General features: G+C 52.3%; 12 protein-coding genes across 12 annotated transcripts; 7 read left to right on the top strand and 5 right to left on the bottom strand.

Moving 5' to 3' along the window:
* Window positions 1-157: 157 nt before the first annotated feature.
* Window positions 158-2,724, top strand: cef1 (putative cell division control protein (Cdc5); the record flags this gene model as incomplete). The annotated part of the gene is made up of 4 exons (XM_056654357.1): window positions 158-183; window positions 240-273; window positions 346-686; window positions 741-2,724. The coding sequence occupies 4 exons, from the start codon at window positions 158-160 to the stop codon at window positions 2,722-2,724; spliced, it is 2,385 nt and encodes a 794-aa protein (XP_056512384.1).
* A 387-nt stretch (window positions 2,725-3,111) lies between these two features.
* rex4 (putative 3'-5' exonuclease) lies at window positions 3,112-4,137 on the top strand (the record flags this gene model as incomplete). Its single annotated transcript, XM_056654356.1, has 2 exons — window positions 3,112-3,437; window positions 3,531-4,137. 2 exons carry the CDS (start codon window positions 3,112-3,114, stop codon window positions 4,135-4,137), a joined length of 933 nt encoding a protein of 310 aa, XP_056512383.1.
* A 403-nt stretch (window positions 4,138-4,540) lies between these two features.
* Window positions 4,541-5,241, top strand: NUU61_003773 (ribonuclease H2 subunit C; the record flags this gene model as incomplete). The annotated part of the gene is made up of 2 exons (XM_056654355.1): window positions 4,541-4,703; window positions 4,796-5,241. 2 exons carry the CDS (start codon window positions 4,541-4,543, stop codon window positions 5,239-5,241), a joined length of 609 nt encoding a protein of 202 aa, XP_056512382.1.
* A 501-nt stretch (window positions 5,242-5,742) lies between these two features.
* On the top strand, window positions 5,743-6,865 carry NUU61_003772 (putative mRNA decapping hydrolase; the record flags this gene model as incomplete). Its single annotated transcript, XM_056654354.1, has 3 exons — window positions 5,743-5,824; window positions 5,882-6,556; window positions 6,639-6,865. The coding sequence occupies 3 exons, from the start codon at window positions 5,743-5,745 to the stop codon at window positions 6,863-6,865; spliced, it is 984 nt and encodes a 327-aa protein (XP_056512381.1).
* Window positions 6,866-6,983: 118 nt separating this feature from the next.
* Window positions 6,984-7,550, bottom strand: NUU61_003771 (protein kinase; the record flags this gene model as incomplete). The annotated part of the gene is made up of 2 exons (XM_056654353.1): window positions 6,984-7,194; window positions 7,243-7,550. 2 exons carry the CDS (start codon window positions 7,548-7,550, stop codon window positions 6,984-6,986), a joined length of 519 nt encoding a protein of 172 aa, XP_056512380.1.
* Window positions 7,551-9,308: 1,758 nt separating this feature from the next.
* NUU61_003770 (uncharacterized protein) lies at window positions 9,309-10,079 on the bottom strand (the record flags this gene model as incomplete). Its single annotated transcript, XM_056654352.1, has 1 exon — window positions 9,309-10,079. The coding sequence occupies one exon, from the start codon at window positions 10,077-10,079 to the stop codon at window positions 9,309-9,311; it is 771 nt and encodes a 256-aa protein (XP_056512379.1).
* Window positions 10,080-11,064: 985 nt separating this feature from the next.
* NUU61_003769 (uncharacterized protein) lies at window positions 11,065-11,850 on the top strand (the record flags this gene model as incomplete). The annotated part of the gene is made up of 3 exons (XM_056654351.1): window positions 11,065-11,187; window positions 11,236-11,751; window positions 11,803-11,850. 3 exons carry the CDS (start codon window positions 11,065-11,067, stop codon window positions 11,848-11,850), a joined length of 687 nt encoding a protein of 228 aa, XP_056512378.1.
* A 260-nt stretch (window positions 11,851-12,110) lies between these two features.
* NUU61_003768 (ubiquitin carboxyl-terminal hydrolase) lies at window positions 12,111-12,917 on the top strand (the record flags this gene model as incomplete). Its single annotated transcript, XM_056654350.1, has 2 exons — window positions 12,111-12,162; window positions 12,286-12,917. The coding sequence occupies 2 exons, from the start codon at window positions 12,111-12,113 to the stop codon at window positions 12,915-12,917; spliced, it is 684 nt and encodes a 227-aa protein (XP_056512377.1).
* A 251-nt stretch (window positions 12,918-13,168) lies between these two features.
* On the bottom strand, window positions 13,169-15,180 carry NUU61_003767 (uncharacterized protein; the record flags this gene model as incomplete). Its single annotated transcript, XM_056654349.1, has 4 exons — window positions 13,169-13,966; window positions 14,050-14,206; window positions 14,279-14,788; window positions 14,915-15,180. The coding sequence occupies 4 exons, from the start codon at window positions 15,178-15,180 to the stop codon at window positions 13,169-13,171; spliced, it is 1,731 nt and encodes a 576-aa protein (XP_056512376.1).
* A 409-nt stretch (window positions 15,181-15,589) lies between these two features.
* Window positions 15,590-17,137, bottom strand: NUU61_003766 (MT-A70 family; the record flags this gene model as incomplete). Its single annotated transcript, XM_056654348.1, has 1 exon — window positions 15,590-17,137. One exon carries the CDS (start codon window positions 17,135-17,137, stop codon window positions 15,590-15,592), a length of 1,548 nt encoding a protein of 515 aa, XP_056512375.1.
* A 482-nt stretch (window positions 17,138-17,619) lies between these two features.
* Window positions 17,620-21,298, bottom strand: NUU61_003765 (putative RNA binding protein Jsn1; the record flags this gene model as incomplete). The annotated part of the gene is made up of 5 exons (XM_056654347.1): window positions 17,620-17,625; window positions 17,685-19,949; window positions 19,994-20,483; window positions 20,542-21,073; window positions 21,202-21,298. The coding sequence occupies 5 exons, from the start codon at window positions 21,296-21,298 to the stop codon at window positions 17,620-17,622; spliced, it is 3,390 nt and encodes a 1,129-aa protein (XP_056512374.1).
* Window positions 21,299-23,303: 2,005 nt separating this feature from the next.
* Window positions 23,304-25,541, top strand: NUU61_003764 (putative signal transducer; the record flags this gene model as incomplete). Its single annotated transcript, XM_056654346.1, has 2 exons — window positions 23,304-25,158; window positions 25,213-25,541. 2 exons carry the CDS (start codon window positions 23,304-23,306, stop codon window positions 25,539-25,541), a joined length of 2,184 nt encoding a protein of 727 aa, XP_056512373.1.
* Between the last annotated feature and the right edge of the window lie 1,568 nt (window positions 25,542-27,109).

Below are 27,109 nucleotides of genomic sequence, written 5' to 3'. Positions count from 1 at the left end.
CCTTGGCGCGCAAACTCGCCTTTCTTCCCATCGCGAACGGCACGCCGACCCCATCTCCACCGGGTCGTCCGTTTCTTTCATTTTCTTACCGACGGACCTGACGATTCAACGATTGCGCTCTGGAAGATTGACAGTACGTTAGGTCCGATCGCGCATCATGCCTGTGGTCAAAGGAGGCGTCTGGTAGGAGCCCCCGTTCGAGTCCATGTCCAAGCGATTCACTACTGAAACACCCCTAGGACTAATATCGAGGATGAGGTGCTTCGGGCGGCCGTACGTTTTCTCTGAAATGCCAAATATATTCGGCAATCTAAACCATGGAGCAAAGACTGACCTCGACCGCAGGTATCCAAGTATGGCCTGAACCAGTGGGCTCGTGTATCCTCCCTCCTCGCACGGAAGACTCCAAAGCAGTGCAAAGCGCGCTGGGTAGAATGGCTGGACCCAGGAATCCGCAAAGTCGAGTGGTCGCGTGAGGAGGATGAGAAGCTCTTGCATTTGGCCAAGTTGATGCCCACGCAATGGCGCACGATTGCTCCCATCGTTGGCCGCACTGCGACGCAATGTCTTGAGCGATACCAAAAACTCTTGGACGAGGCTGAGGCTCGTGAGAATGACGAGCTCGGGTTGGGAGGACCTGGCGTCGAAGCGGCTGCTCCTAGCGCGGACGACGTCCGTCGCCTACGGTACGTTGATTCAAATAGTTTTTTTCTGGATCTTTTCTTGCTGATTGTTTCTAGTCCTGGTGAACTCGACCCCGACCCCGAATCGAAGCCAGCGCGCCCCGACACTATTGATCTGGATGAAGACGAGAAGGAGATGCTCAGCGAGGCGCGTGCCCGTCTGGCCAACACACAGGGTAAAAAAGCAAAGCGCAAGGCTCGGGAGCGACAGTTGGAAGAGTCGCGTCGATTGGCGGTTCTCCAAAAGCGCCGTGAACTCAAACATGCCGGCATCAATGTCAAGGTTGTGACTCGGAAGCCGGGCGAGATGGACTACAACGCAGACATCCCATTCGAGAAGCCTGCGGCCCCTGGATTTTATGACACAATGGAGGAGCAATCCCGGAATGAACGCCAACGGGAAATGTTCGACCCCCGAAAGCAGCAGCTAGCCAATAAGCGGAAGGGCGACCAGGACGATGACGCCGAGCGCAAGAAGCGGAAAAACGACAAGAACAGCAATGCGGCCGCGTCTGCTGCTGCGGCACGCGCAGGGCAGATGCAAAAGATTCGCGAGGCAGAGCAGAGCAGCAAGCGGCGAGCTCTCGTCCTGCCATCGCCGCAGGTCAGCGAAGGCGAGATGGAGGATATCATCAAAATGGGAATGGCCGGAGACAAGGCCAGCCGAATGAGTTCTGACGAGGAAACCACCCGGGGGCTCATCGGCAACTACGGCGCCATTGTCGGAGGGACTCCAATTAGAACACCTCGTGCAGCTCCCGAAGAGGATCACATCGCCAACGAAATAAAAAACATTCGAGCTTTGACCGAGACGCAATCCTCGCTTCTGGGAGGTGACAACACCCCTCTCCATGAAGGCGGCTCGTCCACCGGCTTTGATGGGATCGCTCCTCGACGGCAACAAATTGTCACCCCCAACCCGATGGCGACACCATTCCGACAGGCCAATGGTGTTGGAGCCACACCCATTCACGGGGGAGTTGGTCCTGGTGCTACGCCGCTGCGCACGCCACGGGACCACTTTGCCTTGAACCGAGAGACGGACGGTGGTCAGCTTGTTGGCAGCACACCCCGAGACATCAAGACACACGAAAACTTCACGCGTCAACAGATCCGTGGCAAGCTGGCCTCACTGCCGAAACCCAAGGAGACCGAGTGGGAATTGGAAGAGCTTCCTTCTGAGACGGCCGAGCCCTCTGCAGCTGTGGAATTTACCGAGGAAGACGCAGCTGAGCGTGATCGCCGGGAGAACGAGGCACGAGAGAAGGCCGCCCAGGCTGAGTTCAAGCGCCAGTCACAGGTGTACCAGCGAGGTTTGCCTCGCCCGGCTGTACTGGATTTGAGTGCTTTGATGCAGCGCGCATCCCACGTTAGAGACCCGATTGGTGGTCTGATTGCCAAGGAAGCCGCAGTTCTTATCGCGCATGACTCACGAAAGTTCCCCGTACCTGGTGCTAAGGTCGAGGGCAAGGCGCCCAAGCTGGGTCTTTTGGATGATGGGTCGTTGAAAGCGGCACGATCTGCAATCGCAACCGAAATTGCGTCTACCGAAGCGCAGCAGCAGCACCAACAAGATTGGCAGGAGAAGTTCGACGATGTGTGGTTGTCTACTACTGCCCAGGCCCTCCCGGGATTAGAAAATTACGCGGACGACGAGACGGACCCGTTTCAGGAAGAGCAGCGCATGATCGGAGCCTTTGATGGTGTCCAAGCATCTTTGCTCGCTACGGCTGAGCGAGGGAACAAATTGGAGAAAAAGTTGGCGCTGCATTACGGCGGATACCAGAACCGGGCTAAGATGCTGCGGTCCAAGATTCTGGAGGCCAGTGCAGCCTTGCCCAACTCCCAAGACGACCTCGATGCGTTCCGTACCCTTCAGATTTCCGAAGAATCGGCCGTGTCTCGCCGTCTCGAGAAATTGCGAGACGATGTGTCTTTTGTCATGCGGCGGGAGCGAGAGTCCCAGGAGGTGTATAAGAGCCGGAAGGAGGAGCTAGACGAGCTCATTGCGGGCACAGCGACGGTCAATGGGTGGCACTGAGCAAGTTTTTGCTTGTGTCCTTGATTTACCAGTGCAATAATTTGTGTATCATTAACACCTGCTCTATGAGTAGAGATATCTATGGATGTTGGATAACCCCAGTTCTGACTACAACGCATGCAGATTTGCATATGCTTTGAGATAATTGTCTCCATGCTTGGCTTTAATTCCCAACCAAGTACAGAGTAGGTAGCAAAGAACTTGTCTTGAAAGACCATCTGAGGGACTCCAAAGAGCCAAGCTTGGAACCCTCTATCGGAGCGGTGGGTCCCCGAAAATTTCCCCGATATCGCGATTTTCAACCCAACCTCGAACCACCTCCAACCCTCTCTCCCACCATGTCTCTGGGCCTGTACTATTTCTAGTCGGGTACAAAACTCATTCGGAATGGCCACCGCAAGTCTCTCAAGTAATTGGAAGAAGCTTCAGGCGACGCTGAAGAAAGACGGTGCGGCACCCTCCAAACGCAAGGCCGTTGACCGCGACTCCGGACATGGCACGGTGAAGAAACACAAAACGACCGAGAAACCGAAATCTACGACCCGCGAACATCCTCCTGCATCCATCAAACGGAAGAGAATGGCCGACCGCCCGACGACGGCGGAGACGGGGGACGTCTCGACACGGCGCAGAAAGTCGAGCGCGGGGAGTTCTGTGCAGGTTGCGACGACGGGGACGCGCAATGGGAAGGTGAATGAGGGCCGGTCACCGACGTAAGTGTCATATCTTTTTCGTTTTGCATTCTTACGCTTGTCTCTTCTTGTCTGTCTCATGTTCCTTGTACTAACTCGCGACTGCAATATCAGTACGGAACTCGGCAAATACGTCGCCATGGACTGCGAAATGGTCGGCGTGGGACCGAACCCAGACAACGACTCGGTGCTCGCACGAGTCAGTATCGTCAATTTCAACGGCGACCAAGTCTACGACTCGTACGTGCGACCCAAGGAGATGGTGACGGACTGGCGCACGCACGTCAGCGGCATCGCGCCCAAGCACATGGTCGAAGCGCGGACGCTAGAGATCGCACAAAAGGAGGTGGGCGCGATCCTGGATGGGCGCATCCTGGTAGGCCACGCCGTGCGGAACGACCTGGACGCCCTGCTGCTCGGCCACCCTAAGCGCGATATCCGGGACACGAGCAAGCACGCGGCCTACCGCAAAATCGCGGGCGGCGGGTCACCACGCCTGAAGATGCTTGCTGAGGAGTTCCTGGGCTTGAAGATCCAGGATGGGGCTCATTCTAGTGTTGAGGATGCCCGTGCTACTATGGCTCTGTATCGTCGCGACAAGGATGCGTTTGAGCGTGAGCATCTGAAGAAGTGGCCTACGCGTGTTATTGTCGAAGATAGAGATGGGGTGGATAGTCCCAAGAAGAAGAAGAAGAAGAAGAAGAAGACGCGCAAGCGGTGATTTGTGTTTCCTTTCAGAGTGCTTCGATCTGTCTATACCCCGAATCACATCAATTGCATGGCCGGACCTGATTTGTGATTCTCCTAGTAATTGCATTATCTCAATGACAGAAAAAATATTAAACACATGGATATCTAGAATATGACATATTATAAAAACAAAAAAAGAGAGAAGAAGATGCGACAAATTGTCAATCCGACAATTCCACTTTACGCGGCAACGCGTCGCGCCGAGCTCGGAACTCAGCAACCTCAACCAATTTCCAACCACAGCCCTTGCGACAATTTTCAAGGCAACACGCATGCACACATTTTACAATTGAGCTACACGCCACCGCGACACTCTCCTACAACGAAACTACCTCCTAGGACTGCACTCGCACCCTCTTGCGCCCCCGATCACCATGTCCAGCATGTACGCCATTCAACCAAACTCGCAATCGAGCACAGCCGGGACCGACGACTCAATTCCTCGCTTTACTCCGAATATTCTTCCCTGCCGAGTGCACCACGACGGCCCGATTGAATCCACAGAGCGGTACTGGGCGCCAGTGGCCGACGAGAAAGGTACACACGCGACCCCAGCTAGACGGGATGCCTAGCGCGGTTGTTTTCTATCTGCAATGAATGTTTGGCTAATCACATGAGTATTTATTTAGACAACAAGCAGACGGCTCACTTCCGAGGACGCAAACTCCGGGGTCGGCGCGTGGCTCTCCCGGATGGCTATCGAGGTACGACTACCCACAATCCCAATCCCAGTGCTGAAAAAAGGAATACAATCCGCAGCCATTGCTGTGGGTATATGGATACAGAGCTGAATTGGTTCTCTTGGTACTATGCAGGCATCGTCGCAACGCCCACAGACCGCGAGCTGCCTACGTCGCAACCGACGGACCGTGGAACGACAGAGGACGAGGGAGAGGCTGAACCCGAAGAACCGGTCAAGATCCTTGAGGCTCAAGGGACCTTTGAGGACATTGTAGTGTGGGGGCATGAGATTCCTCCTGCGGCGGATGACTCGTTTGTTAAGGGGGTGGAGGAATGGCTGCGCTTTGCGGAGAGTGTTCGTACTTGTCAGCAATACGAAAAGAGCTTGAACTGACTATTTCTTTTTCTTTTTCCTAGATGCATACGGCACCGGCACCGACACCGACGACAAATGGCAACAAGGACTCAACCTCTTGAGGTCGATTGGAGGATTCGTTGATAGCTATATTCTTGGATTTAATTGCCGCGTATAGGTGGCTAGATCTAGCATTGCAATCTCTGACGATGAGACGAATACATAATATCTGCTCTATAGGGAATTTTAATTCTCCATGTGGTCGTGAAACTCTTAGAGACTTGTTTGTAGGACTGATCTGTGATGAACGGCATATTCTTTACTCCATCATTCTCGATGGCAAATGGCTCAGACACGCAGACTTATAAATCCAATTCAAGCATATCCTCAATTGTTTATTTCCCCCCAGAATCGAGAATTGCAAGCACAATTCCAACTCACCGTGCGACATCTATAGACCCCGCGATAAGCCTGACCGCCTGTACCGATAACCGTCGTTGATGATTGACGATTGAAATTGACTATTGTTATAGTCTCAAGATGACGGGATCTTCAGAAAACACCAAAACCACGCCAGAGGCGCTGGTTTCAAAGTTCCAAGTGGAAAAGTTGCTGAAGCAAGGTATGTGCCCGCTACGCAGAGCCCTGAGGATCCTACCCCGCGGCGACCCAAGCTAAGAATTTATTCTCAAACCAGACCAGAATGGCCGGCGCATCGCACTACTGGGCACGATTGACGGGCAACAGGGCATCCTGACAGCGGAGCGAGCAGCCTTCGCCACGGAGTCACTCGAAGTCCTGCAGGCATTCCACGCCGCGCTGTCCGGGGTGCACAACCTGGGCGACAACGACATCTACCGATGGTACCTAGCATCAGCATCGAACGGGGGAGCCGGCGCAGCACCACCAGATCTCAAGTTGAATCTCATCTGGCCCTGCACAGCACAGCATATCAAGAAATACTCGGACCAGACGCTGCGCATGGTGACCGAGACGCCGGCGATCTACCAGAACCAGGTACGGCCGTTTATGCGGGCGAAGCGCGACGAGGGCCGACTGAACTGGGTGTTTAATATCCTGGAGGGCCGCACTGAGCAGGAAGATGTGATCCTGCGCGATGCGGGCCACGGGCCCGATGATGCGTTCTTGATGCTGCCGGACCTCAACTGGGATCGCAAGACTCTCAATTCGCTGCATCTGCTAGCGTTGGTGCACCGTCGCGATATTTGGAGTCTGCGCGATCTGCAGAAGCGTCATGTTCCCTGGCTGTGCTATCTGCGCCAGCGCGTCTTGGATGCTACTGTTTCTATGTATCCTGACCTGGAGCAGGACCAGCTCAAGCTCTATGTGCATTGTATGTGCTACGCCTCTACCATGGTGGTGGAATTTTTGAGTGTTGGTATTAAGTTGTTTGCTGACTTTTCATGGTTTCATAGATCAACCCACCTACTACCATTTCCATATCCATGTTGTCAACGTCATGCTCGAGGCTGGCGCCACCCAGGCTACCGGTAAGGCGTTTGGTCTGGAGAACCTTATCTCGCAGCTGGAGTCTATGGCGGATGATGATGCCAGTATGGCCGATGTCAGCTTGACCTACTACCTGGGTGAGGCCAGTGAGTTATGGACGGAGATCTTTGCGCCGTTGAAGCGCCAGTCTTGAATAGAGCAGTCCATTAGTTAATGAGAAACACGCTACTATGCTGATCTAAATCCGATGATGGGTTATTGACTCCATGACATTTCCTCTCAATTTGGCCGCACTATATGCCTCTTCCTCCTCATTCCCCTAGTTCCTTCATCAGCCACTCATCGTACAAAAGTTCCAAAGCCGTCGGCCGGTCCTCGAGGTTCCACTGCAAGGCCATCCGAAGCCACCGCAAAACCCCTTCGTTATCTTCCCTTTGCACCTTCTCGGTTAGACTCTCGAGAGTAATGTCAGGAATCGGGGGCACTCCCTTCCAGTTGCCGGACTTATCCCAAAAGGCAGAACTAAGGGGGTTTTGTTTGTTCGGGTGGTGGAGGACCTAACAGAGTAACCAATTCCGCCATATGGACCCGGTCATCAAATATGCCATCTGGGTTCTTGCCATCTTAACCAGAAAATCTGCACTCGTTCCGAGAGGCTCGTGAACAAGACAGACATGTTGACCATGAGGGCCCTGGATATCAAAATGGTCGAGAAGTTTGCGAATGAAATTTGTGCCTGGGTGTCTGGTTTCGACCGAATTCATGTGCTTGTAGATATCCAGCTCTCGCTCGTGGTGTCGGTTTGGGTCCGTCACGTAAACCTTTAAACAACATGTTGGCTCGCTGTTTTTATACCAGGATATGATTAGAGTAGCCATCATCTAGATAATCAGATAGCTTAAAGTGAGGCAATTGCATGCACCTATATCAAGTCTTTGGCAAGCCAAAACTGTGGAGGTTACCCCGTATCCGATTTTGGCGAGTGTTTGATACCGACCATTGAATATCTCGTCCTGGTCGACTGAGTATCATTTCTCGGGTTGGTACGTGGGAAGTGTCTCCTCGTCAAGCTCGATGGACTGGTCAAGCAACTCGAATCCTGAGGTGGGAAACACTCTCGGGGTGCATGACCACTGCGATGATGATGATACAACTGTTCGATGCGGCACAAATGTGGTTCTTGGGCTCGAATGGGGAAGTCGTTGACAACAAGTGGAGGTAGCCAAGCCCCTGCGAACACCAGGGAGACAAATTCCCCGCGCATTTCGCTCCTGCTAGAGAGAATTCTGAACAGTTTGAAAAATTAAAAGTCAAGTAATTTGAAAGCAGATCGCAGAACAGTCAATCCTCTTGTACAGCCATCCCCTGTCCATAATGAACAATGAATACTTCCTTTTCCCCATCATTCTTTTTCAATGGCGTGCCAGCTGAGACAGAAGACACCCGGCCTCGAGTGACGTGGAACCCTCCGCCATGACAATGACCCCCCCACCGCGCTTCGAGGAATTGGAATCTTCGTCAGTGTGCTTGAAGCAAGAGTTGGAATTATCCCTGCCGCGAAGCCCGCATATTTGGTTGCTAGCACAAGTGTGGCTGCAGGCAGTCACATTGAACCCGCGCGTCCGCTTGCTCCAGTAGTCTTGAAACACCGAATCATGTTTTTCCATGGCCAGAGTGACGTTGTGCCAGAATGCAGGAGTCAGTTCGACCTTTATTTTTAGCAGACCAGAATCACAATGGCGTTCTGCGTGTGTTGTCATGGTAAGAATGAGATGGGGGATCGACAAGATCCGGAGGATCCAACTAGTAACAGGGTCATTTCTCATTGAAAGAGCATAAAACATACCACATTAGGAACTGTCAAGCACATCGATCCCTGCCGCTACTACTGCACTGTGAGCTTAGCGAACTCTAGGGAGCCGGATCTTCACGAAATCGGCTAGATTTAGGGTAGGCAACTAACTAACCCCCTGGGCCGGGATAGCAGGGGGAGCAGCCGCGAAATAATGAAGAAGGCATTCGGACAGAGGTTCCATGGCAGTCAAAGGGAAGCAAAATTGGGCGAGCCGAGCGGTTTCAAGGCAGATAGACCCACGGCAGGAAATGGAGATCGCGGAACAGTTAATCTGGTCCGGCTAAATAGGGTTTAAAGTTTCGTTGCTTAAATTTTATCTTATTCAAGAGACTTTCTATATTATCTATTCAACACATAAATAACTATTTTATTGTTTTTTTTTATTCTTGTGCTGAATCCTTTTTCTAGTCATTTTTCTAATCCCTTTTTCAATCCTTTCTGAATGTCTACTTTCTCCATACTTTTATACTCATTCTCTTTAATAGGGGAATTATTTGCTCAGATAAATAACAGTTTGTAAGAGCCATTTATTCTTAGTTTAAGAATTCAATGCTTGCAATACTATTGGATCATCTCTGTTCTACCATAACAGTTTTGGCTCAGAAGCATTCAATTCAACTCAAAATCAATTCATTTCCAAACGAATGACTGGAACAATTCCACGGAACAGCGCCCTCTATAACATGTATGTTGGAGTATAAGCCGAAAGACAACTAACCAGTACTGGTTTTTGTCGAGCGGTAGTATGCCTCACATACGAAGAAGGTATGCCCACCTCCCCTTAGGACAGACTCCATGTGTCCTCTGCTGCCAGCATGCCTATATACCATAGCCCCAACAACACCGAAAGCTGACCGATCCCGCCATTTGTCCATGGGATTGGCTCAGCAACCGCCAGTCGACCGTTGGTATCCAAGCGTTTGATAGCAACCAATTCGGTGTCCGTGAGAATAAAACCGTGGCGAGCGCCATGTTGGGCCATGTGGAAATTAACCTGCGCCATGGTTTTCAAGTACTCTGAGCGCAAAACTCTGTCGTCCGAGTTCCAGTTGGAGTACTTCCATTTCCAGGAGACTTTGAGATCCCCCGGTGCCCGGTTGATGGCAGTTGAGGGGTTGCTACCCACGGGGACAAACGCGGTGTCGGGAACGAATTGATTGATGGTTTTGGCGGCCGTTCCGTCTGTGAGAGTCATAGCAACAATTTTCTGCTGGGGCAGCTCTTGGGTAGGCTGGTCGAGGCCAGCACGAAGCGCGCGCCGAACACGAGGCATCACCAATGCACTGAAGTGTGATTGCAAGTGCTTCTCACTTTTGATCGGATGGGGTGGTGACATGTAATTGTCAAGCGGGATTTGGGTGTCATTCAGGAGTGGGCCAAATCGGTCGAGGATGGTCGAGTAGTTAAACTCTGGCCATGGGGCAATTTCTCGAATATCTCTTATGCTATATGCCGCACTCGCTGTGCTTTTAGAGGGGGTAGCCCCCAGGACTGGGATGGCAGGGAGGCCAACTGAGAGATAATAAAGAAGAGAGTCAGGCGGGGGCTCCATAGTAATCAAAGGGAAGCAAGCCCTGGAGGACAATTCAAGGAAGTGAATAGACAGAGCATAGAATTTTATTAATGACTTAGACCACTTTATATAAGTAACTCTGTTCTAATAATAAGAATAATACTGCTAGAAGCCTTGCTAGGTGATTCGGGCTATAAGATCTACAATCTTGGGGTAGAACGAGAACACGCTATGCACGACTTAAATCCTAGGTTTGGTTTCAGAATTTCTGGTGGGAGATTTTGATCCTATCAAGCTAGATGTTATAGCCGCCTAATATACTTGAATAGCTATGGGTTTGAAGTAAGTGCACTTCTACTATAATGGAGGATTGGTGTGGAAATGGCTAAGCGCTTAGCTCCACTAAGGTGATTCAGAGACCTAATAGGTTTTTAGGATTCTAGGCACGCGCCTAGAGGAGACTGAAGGACCATTAAACCGATACTAGCTCATGCATTTACCAGTTGAGAGTTAGCTGATCTATTTTTGAAGGGTTATCATTTGTAATATAAGATTCTAGGGCTGTCATCCAAAGCCCACAATATAAATTCATCTGATGGCTGAAGGTAGAGAAACAAATATATTTAAGAAAAAAAAAGAAACGATTGTTAAAAAGGACATTCAAAAGGGTATTCAGAAAGGTATTTAAAAGGGTATTAAAAGGGGTAATAAATCAAATATTAATAGTGATAGTAACCTTAGATTTAGGTGGATCTATCCATAGATATATCCTGATGAGCGGTTAAGAGTTTCAAGGAACGATTGCGACCAACATTTCTTAAGCGCTTGACCCAAACTAAATAACTGACGAATTTACAACGTAACGTTTTCTGGCTTGAAGAGAGCGAAACCAGGTAGGATCCGTCAACTTGGGCGAGTCTTTAAGCGCTTTCAAGGCAGATCGCGGAACAGTTAATCCGGCCCGGTCAGTTCCCTTTGTCGCTGATTTTATTGAACTGTTTCATCAACCTACAACTCCCTAAGGATGGTGTACTCGCTTCTGATTCCAGACCCTGCAGCTATACGCTTTCTGCAAAATATCAGGGATTGCGAGGCTTCCTCAATCTTTGAAGTTGAGCTTGATGGTGAACGTTATGCCTTGAAGGTGGTAAGTCTTCTAGCCCTAAGCCGGCTTAAACTACACTAATCATCTCAGTTCCATGACGATGGCGACCCGGGATATACAAACAGTGGCCGTGATCTTAATCGCTTTCGGAATGAGCGCAACGCTTATCAAAGACTTCATGCATCGGGCGTCTGTGACATCGGCCTGGTACCAAAGTACTATGGTTTTATTGATCGGCTAGATCCATCTAGTCATGAACCATGGCTTGATCACTTCACCCAAGACCAGTTCCATCCAAGTGCAATTCTGCTGGAATATCTGGTAGATGTCGAGGAGCTTAACTGCGTCAATTACTCCCCTGAACGCCACTCCCGGGCGCTGGAAGCACTAGATCAAGTCCACAATGCTTTGATCCTCCACAATGACATATACCCAAAAAATATCCTAATTGTTCCTGGGAGCCCAGAAAGAGTGATGTTGATCGATTTTGATGTCGCGGAATTATTTCCCTCAAGAGAGGCTATGGATCAGGACATCGTCCCTATAGAGAATACCCAGGGCTGGAAGCTGGAGAGAGGAGTACTAGAAGATTTTGGTAAACATCTGGTGTGTCTGATCCCTTTCCTATCTTTTGATTGAATCTAACACGGTGACTAGGCAGAAGATCAAAGGGAAGGGCTTCCACCGAATACAAAGTTCTACTGAATTGATAGAATGCTACCCCCAAGCATAATTTACTAGTATTAGATTTTTAATATGCCCAAAAAAATTTATTCTGAATTCCTCAATGATCTTCTAAAATAAGCCCATCAAAGTGTGTTGTATTTTGTCCGTAGTTCCTGTGAAGTGGGGAATGTGGGGGAGACGCTCCCCTCATCGACTCCAACCTTGACACCTTCAACTCGCGTCTTCATCTCTTTTCTTCCTCTTCTATCACCAGAATATCCAGAAAGATCTTTTACACCATGGCCGACCACCCAGATGTTCCCAACGCAAACAAGGCCTTTGTGCCACTGGGTAAGCCAGAACCACAAACCACATCAGAAACCCACTAACCACCACCCCAAACCAGAAAACAACCCAGAAGTGATGTCCCACCTCGTCCACCAACTCGGCCTCCCCCCACCTTCGGCTTCACAGACGTCTACTCAATCGACGAACCCGACCTCCTAGCCTTCGTCCCGCGGCCCTCGCACGCCCTCCTCCTCGTCTTCCCCGTCTCGGCAACCTACGAATGCTCCCGCACAACCGAAGACAGCACCCTCCCAGAATACAGCGGCAGCGGACCCCAAGAACCCGTCATGTGGTTCAAGCAGACAATCCGCAACGCCTGCGGGCTGATCGGGCTGCTGCACGCTGTCTCAAACGGCGAGCCGCGCCGGCACGTGCTCCCGGGTTCTGATCTCGAGACTCTGCTCAAAGATGCAGAAGCCCTGCCGCCTGTTTCCAGGGCTGATCTTTTGTATGAGAGTAAGGCGCTGGAGAGCGCGCATGCTGATGCGGCGAAGCGTGGGGATACGGCGGCGCCCGAGGCGGAGGATAGTGTTGATTTGCATTTTGTGGCGTTTGTTCGGGGGCTCGATGGGACGCTTTGGGAGCTTGATGGACGTCGGAAGGGCCCGCTTGCGCGGGGGAAGTTGGCCGAGTCGGATGATGCGTTGAGTGAGGCTGCGCTGGAGCTCGGTGTGCGTCGGTTCTTGAGGACGGAGTCTCAGGGTGGGAATCCTGATTTGCGCTTTAGTCTTGTTAGTCTTGGGCCTGTGTTTGATTGAGCTGTCTTTTCTTTCCTTTTCCTCTGTTTCTTTTCTCTCTTTGATTCTTCGGGTCATCCGGTTTATGGTGTTGAGGCGAGGCATTGATACACAGGATTACTTTGATGCAACTCTACCATTGCAAATGCATTCTTTAACTATTATGTGCTTGTATGCATGCTCGATATGAACCCGCTATGCGCTATGCTTGCTGTTGCCATGCACCATCGACAGACCAAGTCCCTGTTCGATATTTCAAGATCCTCCCACAATCACCGTTTTACGATATCCACCGTCTGAGGGCTCGTCTCCGCATCTTCCGAGCTGACAACTACTCCCTCTCCACTCTCTTGTTGCTGTATCTCCGACTGATTTTTCTCAATCTTACTCCCCTGCGTCTTGAGAGTCAAGAACGGCACCATAACCAGCGACAGCCCCGCGCCGGCTGCTGCAAACCAATACACACCGAGGTACGGGCGGATGGCGGGTGTCGAGGCACTCATCTGGTGGGTCATGGCGCTGTTGATGGAGGTTGCGATGCCCAGGCCGAGGTTGTTGCAGAGTTTGCTGACGGTGTTGAAGATGCCACCGGCGATGGATTGGTCGGAGGGGGAGGGAGGACATGACGTACATCTAGTAGATTTAGCCATGCCCCAAAGAAAGAGAAAAGAAGCAACTTCAAGTGGTTGTAACGGTATAATGGAATCACACAAAAGGAGAAGAAGAGGGCAACATACATTCGTGACATTGAACTGAATATCCGCCCCAACAACCACAAGCACCAAAGCCGGGAAAATGAACGCCCAGTAGACGGCGTCTTCATCCATGAAGCTCAGGATGAGATATGAAGCTGTATACGCCAGCGCGCCGATGCCGGTGAGCAGCTTATTGCTGACGCGGTGCAGGACCAGGCCGCAGACCACGTTGACCAACACTCCGCTCACGACCATGGGAAGCAGCCGGACGGTGATTTCGAGGGCGGAGCGGTGTTCGACTTTCTGGAGGTAGAGGGCTAGGAAGAAGGTTACGGCAGAGAAGCCCATGAAGCCGAGGCAGAAGGTTGCCATTAGCTGGAACGATATTAGTATGGACTAGCACAGAGACCGAAGGCAGCCTTAAGAGGGGATTGATAGAGGGGATTGAAGGTACTGACGATCGAGAAATTCCGGTCTCGCCATATCCACAGTGGCATCAATGGGTGCGTGGCTATGGACTGCCAGTACAAAAAGGCAGCGAGCAAGAAAATGCCGACGAGGAAGAGGGCGAGCACATATCCGGTTTTCCAGCCATTAGGGGCATCGCCGGCTAATCTGTGGATAGATAAGTGTGTCAGTGGGATTAGAGCATTGCTTGATGAGACCAGAAAATGAAAAGTGACTGACGAGAGCGAGCTGGAGAAAAATGCAAACCCAACAATCACCAACGCAGTGCCCAGCAGATCAAACCGCTTGACAGCCTCAAGACTAACAGGCGTCCGGGCAAACCCGTCCGGCGGCACCGTCCACACCGTGAGAGCCGTAAAGATGGCATACACAACAGAAAGGGCCCAGAACGAGGCGCGCCAATTGTACTCGTTCGACGCAATACCCGAAATGATCATGCCGCCCACGAACCCGAGGGGATTACCCGCGCTGAAGCATGCAAAAGCGCGGTTCTTGCGCTTTGACGGCTTTTCGTATACTGCGCCCAGGGCTCCGACGGCGGGCGGGACAACGGCCGCTGCAAATAAACCTAGAACCCCGGAGAAAACGTCCATGTAAATGGCATTGGTGGCGAACCCGGCGATTAGCAGGGATATTGTGAAGCCGGCCATGCCGATGATGAACAGGGTCTTGCGGCCAAACATGTCGGCGAGCTTGCCGAAGGACAACAAGAAGGCGCCGCTGCTGAGACTGTTGGAGACGAGTAGATGGTTAGTGATTTCTGATGCCAGAAGCGAGGGTGTGGGTAAATAGTGGCCAGAATTGGAGATCACCAAGGACTGAACAAAAAGAAAGAAGAAAATATCATGTACATACGAGGCACCAGCGTTGATCCAGGTCACTTCGGCGGAATTCATGTTCAGATCTGACCCGATGGCCGCCGTCACTCCCACAATGGCGCCCTGGAAAAAAGACTGTTGACCGATGGCCATCGTGGCCGTCAAGACAAAAAGACATTCTTGGACAGTGCTGTTGAAACACTTGGGACGCTGTGCATAGCCGGACTCATTGTCAGCGAGTATGACTTCCTCTGGACCCTTCTCCTGATCGCTTGGAATTGGTTGAGCCACTTGCTCAGCCATCTTGGACAGTGTCCAATCCGGACAGCTGTAATTGAGGCAATGTGGAACAACTGGTTTGTTTGGAAGTACTTTTTCAAGGAGAGGCCCAGAGAAAGGTCTAGTGAAGTGTGAGTTTCAAGGCTAAGAAAGAGAGACATTCATATAGGTCCCTCGGATTCGCCTCAGCGGGGGATGGGCTCTATGTACTCAGCACACGAATGATTCTCAGCGCCGCATTGGCAATGAGATCGATTGTGCGACATCTCGTTTCACGGGTTGTAAATAATTCGCAATTCGCTGAAAAATCTCACTTTGTCAGACGCGGATGGATTCCGCGATCGCCGATCAAAATGGCGCTTGTGCCCAGTGCGGTTTAGTTCGGCCATCAGATAAGGTGAACCGCTGGACATCAGTACCCATGGTGATCATCTCAGGCAACCCACCACTCCTGAGCATTGAACTTGAGCACTTCATTGCCCACAGCCCACCACCCAGCAGTCAAGTTGCGAGCAAATACCTCGAGAGCAGAGTACTCCAGCACCGACCCAGAAGAAGACATGAAAAACACCTTCTCCATGACCTCCTTAAGACTCGGCTTGCGAGAATGCACATCCGGAACAGCCGCAATGACTCGTTTGGTGGTGTGGGCCGGATACAAACCAGCCCAATCAGCCTCGCTTGACGGTGTTGGTGTTTGTGTCTGTGTCGTGTCTATCCCACCACCACCCTGTCCTTTCCGGCCAATCACCAACATCTCGTACGGTTTCCGCCAGAGCCCTTCCAGCTCTGAAATCGGTTGCCCGTCGCACGTAGTCTTGATCCACACCCATTCCTCGCAGACGTGGAATCCTGCGTCGCGGAGGGACTCGTAGGCCGCTTTGCGGGTTTTCTCGGCGTTGGTAACCCAGATAGCGCCAATGGACTGCCGACTTTGTCCTGAGGTTTGTGCGTTGTTGTCCATACTTGTAGACTGCTTATATGCAGCATTATCGTGGGTGTGATCGTAGCTATGCACGTAGAGAATACCCCGAAGCCGCTGCGTGAGAGCACTCATCTCGGAATACGGTTGCGTAGAGTAGTGGCCGCTACGCCGGACCGACCGGTTCGGCCACGGCGGATCAAGCAGGATCAAGTTGAATTGCTGGTCCGAAGTCATCCCCGGAATAGGATCTTCTTCGGGAGACAACAAAGGGCGCGATAGAGGTAATGTGCAAAGCACAAAGCTGGACTTGGGCGGCACGGTGTATTCAGAGAAAGATTCAGATTTACTTTCTTCGCCCCCAACCATGAGAACAGCAGTCTCGGAGGATGGATTCCTCACAACACCATCCAGATCCAACACCGAGTCGAACGTATTGGCTGCGGTCGACGACAGAATAACCGGCGGACAGCGAGAAGACGAAACGGCATCCATTAGGGAGGAACTACAAGGAATATCTCCATCGTACTTCCGTTTCTTCTTCACCGAAGAAATATCGATGTCGATCGCGCCGGCCACTCCCTCACTCGGCGGCTCCCTATCCTTGTCAGGGAGCACGCGTCGAGGCAGACACCACCGCCGCTCCCCAGACTGGTATCCCGCATGGATGACGTCCAAGCCATGTCTCACCAGTGGCTGAATGCATTCCACATGGAATCGCCGTTCCCTCGGTGCCATCTTGGCGAGCACCTTGGCGCGCGCAGCCTTTGTCTTGGGCTCCGTGGAAGATGGATACGGGGCGGTCAGCGGCGCAGAAGAGAGAAGATGCTGCTTTTTCTTGATATCATCTTTCTTCTCATCTTTCCTGCTTTTTCCATTGCTCTTTTCTATCCGGGCAGAGATGGTTTGCTGCGCCGATGACCACTGATCTTGGTTTTGGTGCGGCGGCGCTGGTTTCCAGTCTTGCGCCAGAGCGAGCGATCTTGGCGTGTCGAGAAGGAAAGTTGTGTTCTCGAGATTGTGGAAGAGGATGGCGGACTCGTGCTGGAGTCCCGTCATATTATCCTCGACTTTATAGAACGATGTGTCAGATGAAAAAAGGATATCTACCGTTGGGGAATGGTGTGGGGAACGTGGGCCTTGCACGGTGTGCTTCATTTCTATAGGAACGTGTCTACTCAAAAACTAGAAACCCATATAAAATAGAGATGTGCGAGTCTTAGATCACAAGTTACATGGTCATTCAAAACGCTCTCCATGAAGATACAGAAACCATATCATCCCTCCAGACACCAGACTTTTTTTTTTCGCTTCTCTCAGCCCTATTCCCCAAGAATCCCTTCTCTCCCCATGTCCCTCTCTGCCCTGCCGGCGATCCAGCGTCCGGTGGGACGAGAAAAGACATCGCTTCACAACACGTAGCAAGGTAATCCGCTGATTCTCCATGGTAAGATGGCCAAAAAAAAGGTGAACGAGGTGAAAGAAATTTATACATGTAGATGAGAGGCGGGAAAAGATCAATTAAAATCATACGAAAAAGATCAACGCTGATTTACAGTTAGTGTTGATCCTTCTTCAAGTATTGAAAAGATCAAAATAAACTTACCCGTCCACGTCGGCCTCCGCTAGGTTGCCCTTGCACGGGTTGTGCCTGGGCATAGAACTGCGGAGGATACTGGTACATCTGCCCAGGGTTGACAACGGGGCTAAACTGCTGCGGAGCATAGCTGGACTGTCCGAGCAGCGGGTTCGAACTCATTTGACCGGGCCCTGCCGACAGTGGAGAAGCCTGCTGGGTTTGTAAGCCACGCAAATTTTCCACTGATGACGATCCGCCGGGGTAGCCAAAGCTAGCACCCGGCATGCCAGGATAGATACCGCCAGGAGAGACACCCCGGGCTTGGGCGGCGAGATAGGCTTGGTATTGCAGCTGTTGTTGGGTAAGAGGAACGGTGTCCTGGCCATAACCCCCACCATGCACACCACCCAGTCCACTCAAAGGGTTCCCAAGTCCGTTGATACCACCGCTCGAGTAGGGATCAAGGGGTGGGATGTTGGCCTGATCGGTAGAGATAGGGTGGGGGCTATCCGCGGTCTGTCCCAGCATACCGGGGCCAAATTGCCCGCTGTACTGCCTTTCCAGAGACGGTTGCGAGGGGTAGTTCGAAGCTCCATGCCGCGAGGATTGACGGTGCTGCGATTTCTCCGGGGTGGAAGAGTGACCCGACCCGTGCTCGCGTCCATGATGGTGATCCCGACCCCCGCGCGAGGACAAGCCAACTTCATCCATAAGGCGCTTATACCCCTGGCTCGGCGAGGCTTTGAGCTTGGTGAGCACCTTAGACACGTTCTTCACAACGTCCGAACGCATGGACTCGTCAAAGAACGGGGTAGTGAGGACCTTGAATATGAGTGTCGCTCCGGAAGTTTGATCGCTCAATATCTTTTCTAACACTTCATCTCCAGGGCTGAAGAAGAGGGATTTGAGGACAATGTCTCGAGCCTCGGCCTCGTTGCGCTGGTTGATCACCTTGAGAACGGTAAGATAAGCGACCTTGTGAGTGCAAAGATGCACAATATGGGGGACAAGTCTCGGGGCGAGGACAGTTCGGCGGCGGGGGAATGTGCAAGTGTCGAGGAACCAGGTCAACAACAAAGCTCCATTGGCGTTGGTAGCCAACTGTACGCTGTGCAGAGCGATGGCAGCCGCCAGCATCCGCTGCTGATCTTTCGAGGCATGGTGACTCTCCAAGCAAGCCCGCATTGCTCGCGCGCCAAATCGCCCCTGGGAAACCTCCCACATGCGACTCAGCATGGTCTCGAAGATGAAGGTATTGTGCGTACTACCAAACCGCAGGCAGCACTGCAACACATAGTTGCCGTACTGGTCCAGGAAGAGCGGGACAGTGTAAGGTCGTAGGGCGTCGACAATCATCTCCATCTGGGCCGGGGTCTTGGCAACGTCAATGATCTTCTGCGCAGCCCAAGTACCATTCTTGTGAACACCAATCTCGGCAAGGTGAGGCGCAATGTGAGAGAGCATTTGCTCTTTAGTGGGCTCGGAGCAGAACTCGAACAGCTTCTGGACCACGGTGTTGCCCAGGTAATCCGAAGAAAGTTCCGCAATTTCGGGGAGCATCGCTTCAGCAGTTTCCTCGATTTCTTGAATCGAGCATGCACCGTTGTCAATTCGCTTGCGGATGTCGCGAAGACGAGGCGCGTCAAACATTCGGGTCTGGCTGGGTTCGGAAATGGGAGGGATTTCATCCTCGAAGGCTTGAAATTCGACGGCACCCTGGATGCCTGCCGTAATGTTCCGCGAATCTTCCTCGCTTGCGCCAAATTCTTGCACAATTTGGACCATCTCGGGCAGAAGGTCGGCCAGATCAGGAATCTGAGGCACTGTACCGAAATTCTCGGCCAGGTCTGCAGCGTCGGCCGATGCAAGGTTGGACTTGAAGTTGGGATCGGGGGTCGGAGAGGACTGGATGCCATTGGCGCCAGGAGTGCCTGTCGCAGAAGTGCCGGGAACCTTGGCGTATCCGATTCTGACAGGTCCTGCGCCCGGAAAAATCTCCTTTCCATTCAAGAGCGACTTCGCCTGCACTGCACTTTCAATGCGCTCGAAGTTGACGAACCCGCAATTCTTGTGGGTGAGAACACGAGTGGACTCAATCTTGCCATACATTCCAAAGATGGCCTCCAGAGAAGTGACGGTTGTTGAAACGGGAATGCTCCCAATCCACAGAGCTCGAGTGGGGCCGTCCTGATTGTTCTCATCGCCTATCTCACCAGCTGCCCGAACACCGGCAGCGCCTCCGCCAAGTTGCATCAATTGTACTGCTTCTGAAAGCTCGTCATATTCGCCATTCTCCGCAATTTGCAAGTCAGCAGCGCTAAAGCTGCTGTCAAGACGGGAAGGAGTCGCGAGATAGTTGCGAATCGATGACCGCTGGGGGGAGCCTCCAGGATACCGGCAGTCCGGGCTCGGGGCCGACTGACAGATGCATGGCTGGCAAAAGCCTGGACGGCAAGATTGTGTTGATGAATCTGGGCCTGGGTGGCGGCGAGTTGAGCGGCTGTCGCTGCCGCGGAGGGAGTCATGTTGCCGGAGGGTGCTTGAGAGTAGCGGCTCTCGTACTCGAGATCTTCATCATCGGCATACTTCTCTTTGGCGTTCACAGAGTATGACCGAAATCTGTTATTGTTCTTCATCATCGCTAGCTCGGCCAGGAGGGGCGGCAGTGCAGAAGCTTGCTGCTGTTGCTGTTGCTGCTGCATCAGAGCCTCCATCGAAGGGCGTGCAAGATTAGCCCGTGCCTGTTGAGGAGTTTCGGCAAGGCCCAAATAGTCCAACGTCTTGACATCGGAGTCCGTAAGGCCATCCCTTGAAAATGAGGATTGGCTCGGGGAAGTTGGTCCTTCTGAGGATCGGATACTGGTCAAGGTTGAAGCTCGATCACGTCCCGTCGACCAATTGGTGGAAAACAGCGATGGGCCGAAAGGACTGCCAGTTCCCAGGAGACTGCTCCTTTGGGGCATCGAGCCAGCTCGAAGGCGCGATAGCATAGCCGGATTTGGCGCACCAGCTGAGCTCGTGATACCGGCACTCGAGTCCATTCCTGATACCCCCCGGAGGTCGAAAAGGGCTGGTAGATGGCGTGGGTCGAGATGTTTGCGACATGAACGGCTGATTAAGGTCGACTTCGCTGAGCGTGCCCATTGGAGGAAATCGAGACGGCACCGTGCCAGCTCGAGCTCGACGACCAGAATTACCAATCGATCCACTAGTACTAGGGAGCAGGTCGGGGAAGCTATCCTGGCTGGGCGACTCGGGGATATTCTCACGGAGGGGGGGTTGAATGGCCGCTGGTAGGGGGGCCCCAGATGCTGGGAGCAACACCTTCTTGGGCTTGAATTTCACGGGCTCTGCAGGATAATAGAACAAAGCGTGAGCCAAGGAGCGGCCACGACTGGGGATGTCGGGGAAGCTACCTACCGTTTCGGATATAAACGGGTGCCTAATTCATGAGAAGGGGAGCCAGCCCCCAGCCTCGTGCCGCCAATGGATCCTGGGGAATGGCCAAATGGTGCTTTCGCAGCCCCCGATCCAGTGATATCACTGGGGGAGCTGCGCCCTGTCGATGTCCCCGACATGGGCTGCGAGGACGGGATGTAGTTGAAACTCATCTGGCTCTCGGGTCGCGAGACCGGTAGCATTACAGATTATTTCCTTCTGCCTTAGATCAAGGCAGTACGCTTCGTCCCTTCCAACCGATCACTGCGAAAGGGTTGGATGCTCAAGGGTATATTTCCTGCTCGGGGATGTGGGTCGAAAACACCATGGGGTGGCTCGTAAATGAGCGTCGGGGGAATCCCGGTGGTCCCAAAGAATCGGTTCAGGAAATAGCCGGACGCGCACTCTAAGAAGAGAAGGGTAGATAAGTACGGCGAACGAGAAAAGTGGTGTTTGGCGTATGAGGGCTTCAGGGCGCAGTATGGGGGAGGAGGGGTTGACACAGGGCTTCCACACAGGAAGGCAATGTGGGGAAGGGATCGCACCGAGATGGTATATCTCCTCCAAACCGATCCAGCTGTATTGGGATGGGATGGAAATCTCAGTTCGTTCTGGATGTATGACGATCTCCGGTCCGGGTCCCAAGCGATCGATTCGGTCCGTTTCTGGATTCAAGGTTGTTGTTTTGAGGTCGTTAAGGCTGTTCAAAGAAGGAACAGATGCATATAGAGAATAAAGAATAAAGAATAAAGAATAAGAACCTGGTCTGACACAAAGAGCGTCGAGGGACTAAAAGAGTCGCGATGGAGAGGGAGGACTGCGAAGGGATCGAGGTGGCTGGAGAGCGAGTTAGTCGGCTTCGGGAGGCGAACCACAAACACGCCAAAGGTCTCCGAAAGGACTGACCGAAAATGACTTCACCTAAGCATGCAAAGGGAAGAAGAAAATAGAGAAAAAGAAAAGAAAAAGGAAAAAAAGAATCATCCACAGGAAACAGGATGAAGTCAAGGGAGAAGGGGAGAGAGAGAGGAAGAGGGAGGGAGAGAAGATGGCGGATGCCCGAGGATGTGGTTGGTGGAGAGAGGCCCTTCAGCTTCACCACAATCCATTTGTCCCAACACCCACACTCGCTTCTTCTGTTTCTCTCGGATCTCCCCACTTCAGATCTGTGCTTTGACTTACCCTCAACTTCCGGGGTACTCCCGTTCTACGTGATCCTGGAGAAATGGCCTCAAAAACGTGGAAGATCCGGGCGTCGGCAGTGACTCCGGGCCATTGGAGACACAGCCCCATCTAATGTCACTGAAAACCCCCCATCCCACACAGGCGTGTTGCCTGGGGATCGACCACAAACTACAAAACCTGCGGGCTCCCCTTCCCATCGGCCTGGACCGGTGTCATACTCCCTGGCATGGCATGCTCAGTGAAGTGAACAGGTGTGGGAATGTGGAAACGACAGAAGAAAGCCCCGCATTCTCGCGCGTCATGCCTCAACGCCCGAATCCAAGAGCAGTAGATTGTGATGGTCTCTAGTTGTCTGAGTCAACGAGACTGTGAGAAGTGATGCAATTGGCCATGCAAGGGGATTGTGTTGGACCCAAGATGAGTGGGCGCAAGGGATGGGTCAGGTACGTGTCCTTGGGTTCTCTACTTGGACCCTAGATCCTGCCCGGGTGGATGTGTGTCGTCTTACGCGGTCTGGATAGACGAACCCGTCCATGTGTCGATCTCAAGTTTCCAGAAAGACTCGATGGATCCGGAACAAGCGGATAGTCCAGGGGTTCCAAGGTTGAATAGACTTAGTAATGAGATTAGGTCACCATGCAAGTAGCCCTGGAGGAGGGCAAGGCAGGGCAGAGCAGGCAGAGCAGGCAGAGCAGGCAGAGCAGAGTAGAGCAGAGTAGAGCAGCGCGTCTTGGCAGTGTGGCAGACCAACCGTGGATCGAGTGGGGCCTGAGGCTGCTATATTTCTCCGGCATGAGCCACAGTCCACGCGGAATCTTGCAACTCTCCAAGCTCTGTCAACTCGGAATTCGCCTTCACTCTCGTGCCCCCTCGTGCCTGGAAGAACGACTGTCCGCAATAAAAACTGTCGCTTTATCTCAACTGTGATTAATCCGACCTTGATTTCGCGTCCGCTCATCGCGTTTGATGTTCAACCACGCGCTCGTTCCCCGGGGCATCGGAAGAGGCGTTTAGGTAGAAACAATGGCAGACATGATGGAAGAGGACCCCTCATCGGGGATTCAGTCCTCAGAAGAGGAGGAGGAGCAGGGAGAGCAAGTGGAATCCCTGATTCGAGGACGCGCGAAACGAAGTACCGCCGGGCGACACATGTCTGCCCTGATCGACGCCGCCGCCGACGATGACCTCACATTGCTCTTCCAGGAGGTCGAAGATGACAACGAGTTTGCCGCTGAGGCAGATGTCGAAGCAGCCGAGGAGGATGAAATGGGGCTTGATTCTTCGTCGGACGATGATGACGACCAGGGACCAAACGCGCAGAACGATTACGCAGGGGAACAAGAGCTACAGAAGGAGGAGCGCAGAAAACGCAAAGCGCAGAACGACCTACGGTTCCAGACGCTGCGCAAGCGAGTCAAGATCGATCCCACCGCCGTGTCCGCCGTGTCCACCGTGCCTGCCGCTCGTCCCAAGAAAAAGTCCGAACGCATCTCGTGGATCCCTACCCCCGAGGATGGGCCTACGCGGTCATCGTCGCGTCGGCAGACCATGCACAATAAAGAACTTACGCATGCGCGCCTGAAGGATAGCCAGGAAAAGCGAGTGCGAATCATTGCTACCATGAAGGAGGCGGAAAAACGGAAAGCTCATCTGAAGCCCAAAGAAATGACGCAGGAAGACCACCTCGCAGAGGCTGAGAGGGTGGAGCGATCGAATAGCAAGAGTCTGAACCGGTGGGAGCAGGCTGAGAGAAGGAAAGCAGATGAAAGACGAGCAAAGATCGAGGCGCTCCAGAACCGCCGTCTGGAGGGACCGGTCATGTCATACTGGAGTGGTTTGGCTACGTGGGTGAATGGGCGCCTCACACGCGTGGGTCAGGTCGATATCAAGCCTAAGCCAGACAAGGATGAGGTTGCGCGAAAGAAAAAGAAGATGGAGAAAGAGGAGAAGGCTGCAGCAGAAGCACGAGGCTCTGTGGGTGTTCCTGGTGCTGGTGCTGGTTCTGCTGGCCCTATGGGGCAACCTTCAACCCTTCCAGCACAGCCAGGGATTCTACCTGTTGGTCCAGCAGAGGCCGGTCCGTCAACAGATCAGAAGCCGCTCGGTGACAACCCGCCAGAGAATACGGCTCCGGTGTCTAGTGAGGCACAGCCTGGTCAACCGAATGGGACCACTTCGCAGGACCAGCCAAGTACGATTGTCTCGTCTGCAGAGAAAAAAGATAATGCGGAAACGACAACACAAGAATCCAAACCCTCACACAATACCGAAATTCCTACCGTGCCAGCCTCGGCGCCCTCTCAACCATCGGCACCAGCCGTCGATACTTCGTCTGATTCGAAGGCTGAGCCTCCGGTAGAAACTGCCCCTAATACGGACTTCATGATAATCGATTCTACGCCGGATACCTCCAAGCACAATCAGGAGCAGGGACAGCAGGAGCCGACGACTGGCCACACGAGTCTACCCACTGCAGCCGTGGAACAGCCACCTACCTTGAGAGAGCCATCAAATTCCAATGTGAACGGTCCAAGGACAGAACAGCCAGTAGTAAATGGCGATGCCGTTGTGTCAACAATCACTGCCTCAACTCCTCCGACTGCAGCCCCGACCGTCTCTTCAGCCGAAGCAGCGCCTAGCCAACCCACGCCACCCCAGCATCCGACAATCCAGGGTCTGGCACCACATCCCCCAGTGCAGGCCGCTCAACCTGATGGCATGACTGCAGCACCAGTCCTGCCGGCAATCCCCCCACCGCCGCCGGTCATCGAGCACACCGGCCGCACCCTCACGATCCTCGAAAACTTCGACGACAAGACGGCGCAGAGTCGGAAGTACAGCATGTACTTCAACGCCAAAAAGCCACCGCGCTTGACCAGTATGTGCCATCATTCCCTGACTTTGCCTCATCACTGACTAACATTGTTCCCAGAAATCTCGTCATCCCTCTGCGTCATTACCTCATTACCTTCTCGCTACCGGGACCCGGAGACGTCGCTGCCCTATGCAAACTCGTACGCATATGGCCAGATCCAGCAGCTTCTGTCACAGGGCTACATCTGGAGCTCGATGCTGGGATGTTTTGTTGGATCGCCCGACACGGCCGCGCGAGGAGTGCCCGAGCGGTTCTTGGGTGGAGCCAAGGCCAGATTCCCCGAGCTCGAGCCGGACCCGGCTGCAACGTCAACAAAGGACGAGAGCAGGCCTAATGGGGAATCAACCCCGGTGCAAGCAGCCTCGGGCCAGACGGTGGAGCCGTGAGCGTGTACGATGCGTAGATACCCATTGTGATATTATGATTCTATTTCCATGCATCATTGCTCCACTCGAGTCGTAGACTTTATTATATTCATGTATTCAAAAGTCCTTGGATAATGATGTATACAACTACGTTGACAGATGTCACGACCCAGTCCAGCTCGACCCAAGGCACGCGACGGAAGCAGCGGGAGTCCAGGAAAAGAACAATTCCATGGTGTTTCTGTTTTTGGATCGTTTTTTTCTTCTACTGTCCAGAGGATTACCTGGGTGTAGTAATGATCTAGAAGCCATCTGACGTAACCGTCAAATTTTTCACTCTTCGTTAACGCCCTGAAGAGTACAGGCCAAGGCACCAATGCCCCAGTTTCTTGCCCTTTTTTTTTCTCCATCGACTCGAAACTGCTAGCACGGCTGATCGACAAGTTACCAGGGCCAATGTGAATTGTGCGAGGCAGTTTCTCGGCATTGTCTCGTTCTTGGGAACTCCACCATTGTCTGGGCTGGAACCTGTTGCCCTTCTCGTCAGTGGACTCGACGTGTCAAGGATGTGTCACCGGTGGGGGTTATGTGGAAAGGGTCCACACGTCCACAAGTGTCTGTGTGTTGAGTCTTGGATTCCCGGGGAGAGAAGTTCTCGATTGCTCTAGATGCTGATCTTTTGTTATTTTCTTTGTATTTTCGGCTATTTGTTTCTTTTGTTTCTTTTTTTTTTTGGTATTCGAGTGGTGACATAACCCTGAATAACCCTAGTAACTCTAGTAACCCTAGTAACTCTAGTAACCCTAACTCGGGGAGCAGTCAGTGTCGAGGCATCTATGGCGTCATTTCAAAGATTGTGGTTGTGTTTGTGTCTCCAGCACCTCATTTCTTGGTTTTTTGGTGCGTTTCCAGCGGTGTAGTATGGTGTACACACCATAATCAGAAATACCAGGGGTAGTTCCGACCCCTCCGGAGATAGACTCCCTGCACTACTGCAGGGAGCAATGCCCGTGCAGAATCATAACAAAAAAGTGAAGAAATAAAGACATAAAGACATAAAGAAATAAAGAAATAAAACCAAGACTGATTCTAGATCTTTGTGGGTATTCACAGGCAGAAGAAAAAGAAGATCCACTAATTATAGAAGATCGAAGGAAGAAGAAAGAATATGTGAGTCAGTCATAGTATTGCGCAACCCCCAAGGTACCGCCCCCGCCAGTTTACGTGGCAAGGTACCTCGAGTCTAGACCCGTCATCAGCTCATCCTATCACGCCAGCACGTTCTTCTCTCTTTTCTTCTTCTTATTTATTTCTTTGTGTCGCTGTGTCGCTGTTTCTCTGCTGCTCTGCTTCTCTGCTTCTACTTTTCTACTCTTCTTTTATTTATATTCTCTTCTCTTCTCTTCTTCTATCAACATTCTGTCACCTACCATCACCTATCAGTATGTCCATTCCCCGTCTCACTCTTATCTCCCCCCACTCACAGCCTTCGGATAACCCCCCTTTGGTGTCACCCACCCACTGACCTTATCAGCAGTCTATCTTGGACTTTTGGTCTTTCCTCCCCCCCAGACCCCTCAACGAGGCAC

This window comes from Penicillium alfredii (assembly GCF_028826965.1).
Source record: "Penicillium alfredii strain IBT 34128 chromosome Unknown utg000005l_segment0_segment0, whole genome shotgun sequence".
Lineage (NCBI taxonomy): Eukaryota > Fungi > Ascomycota > Eurotiomycetes > Eurotiales > Aspergillaceae > Penicillium > Penicillium alfredii.
This window is presented reverse-complemented; position numbering and strand designations above follow the sequence as displayed.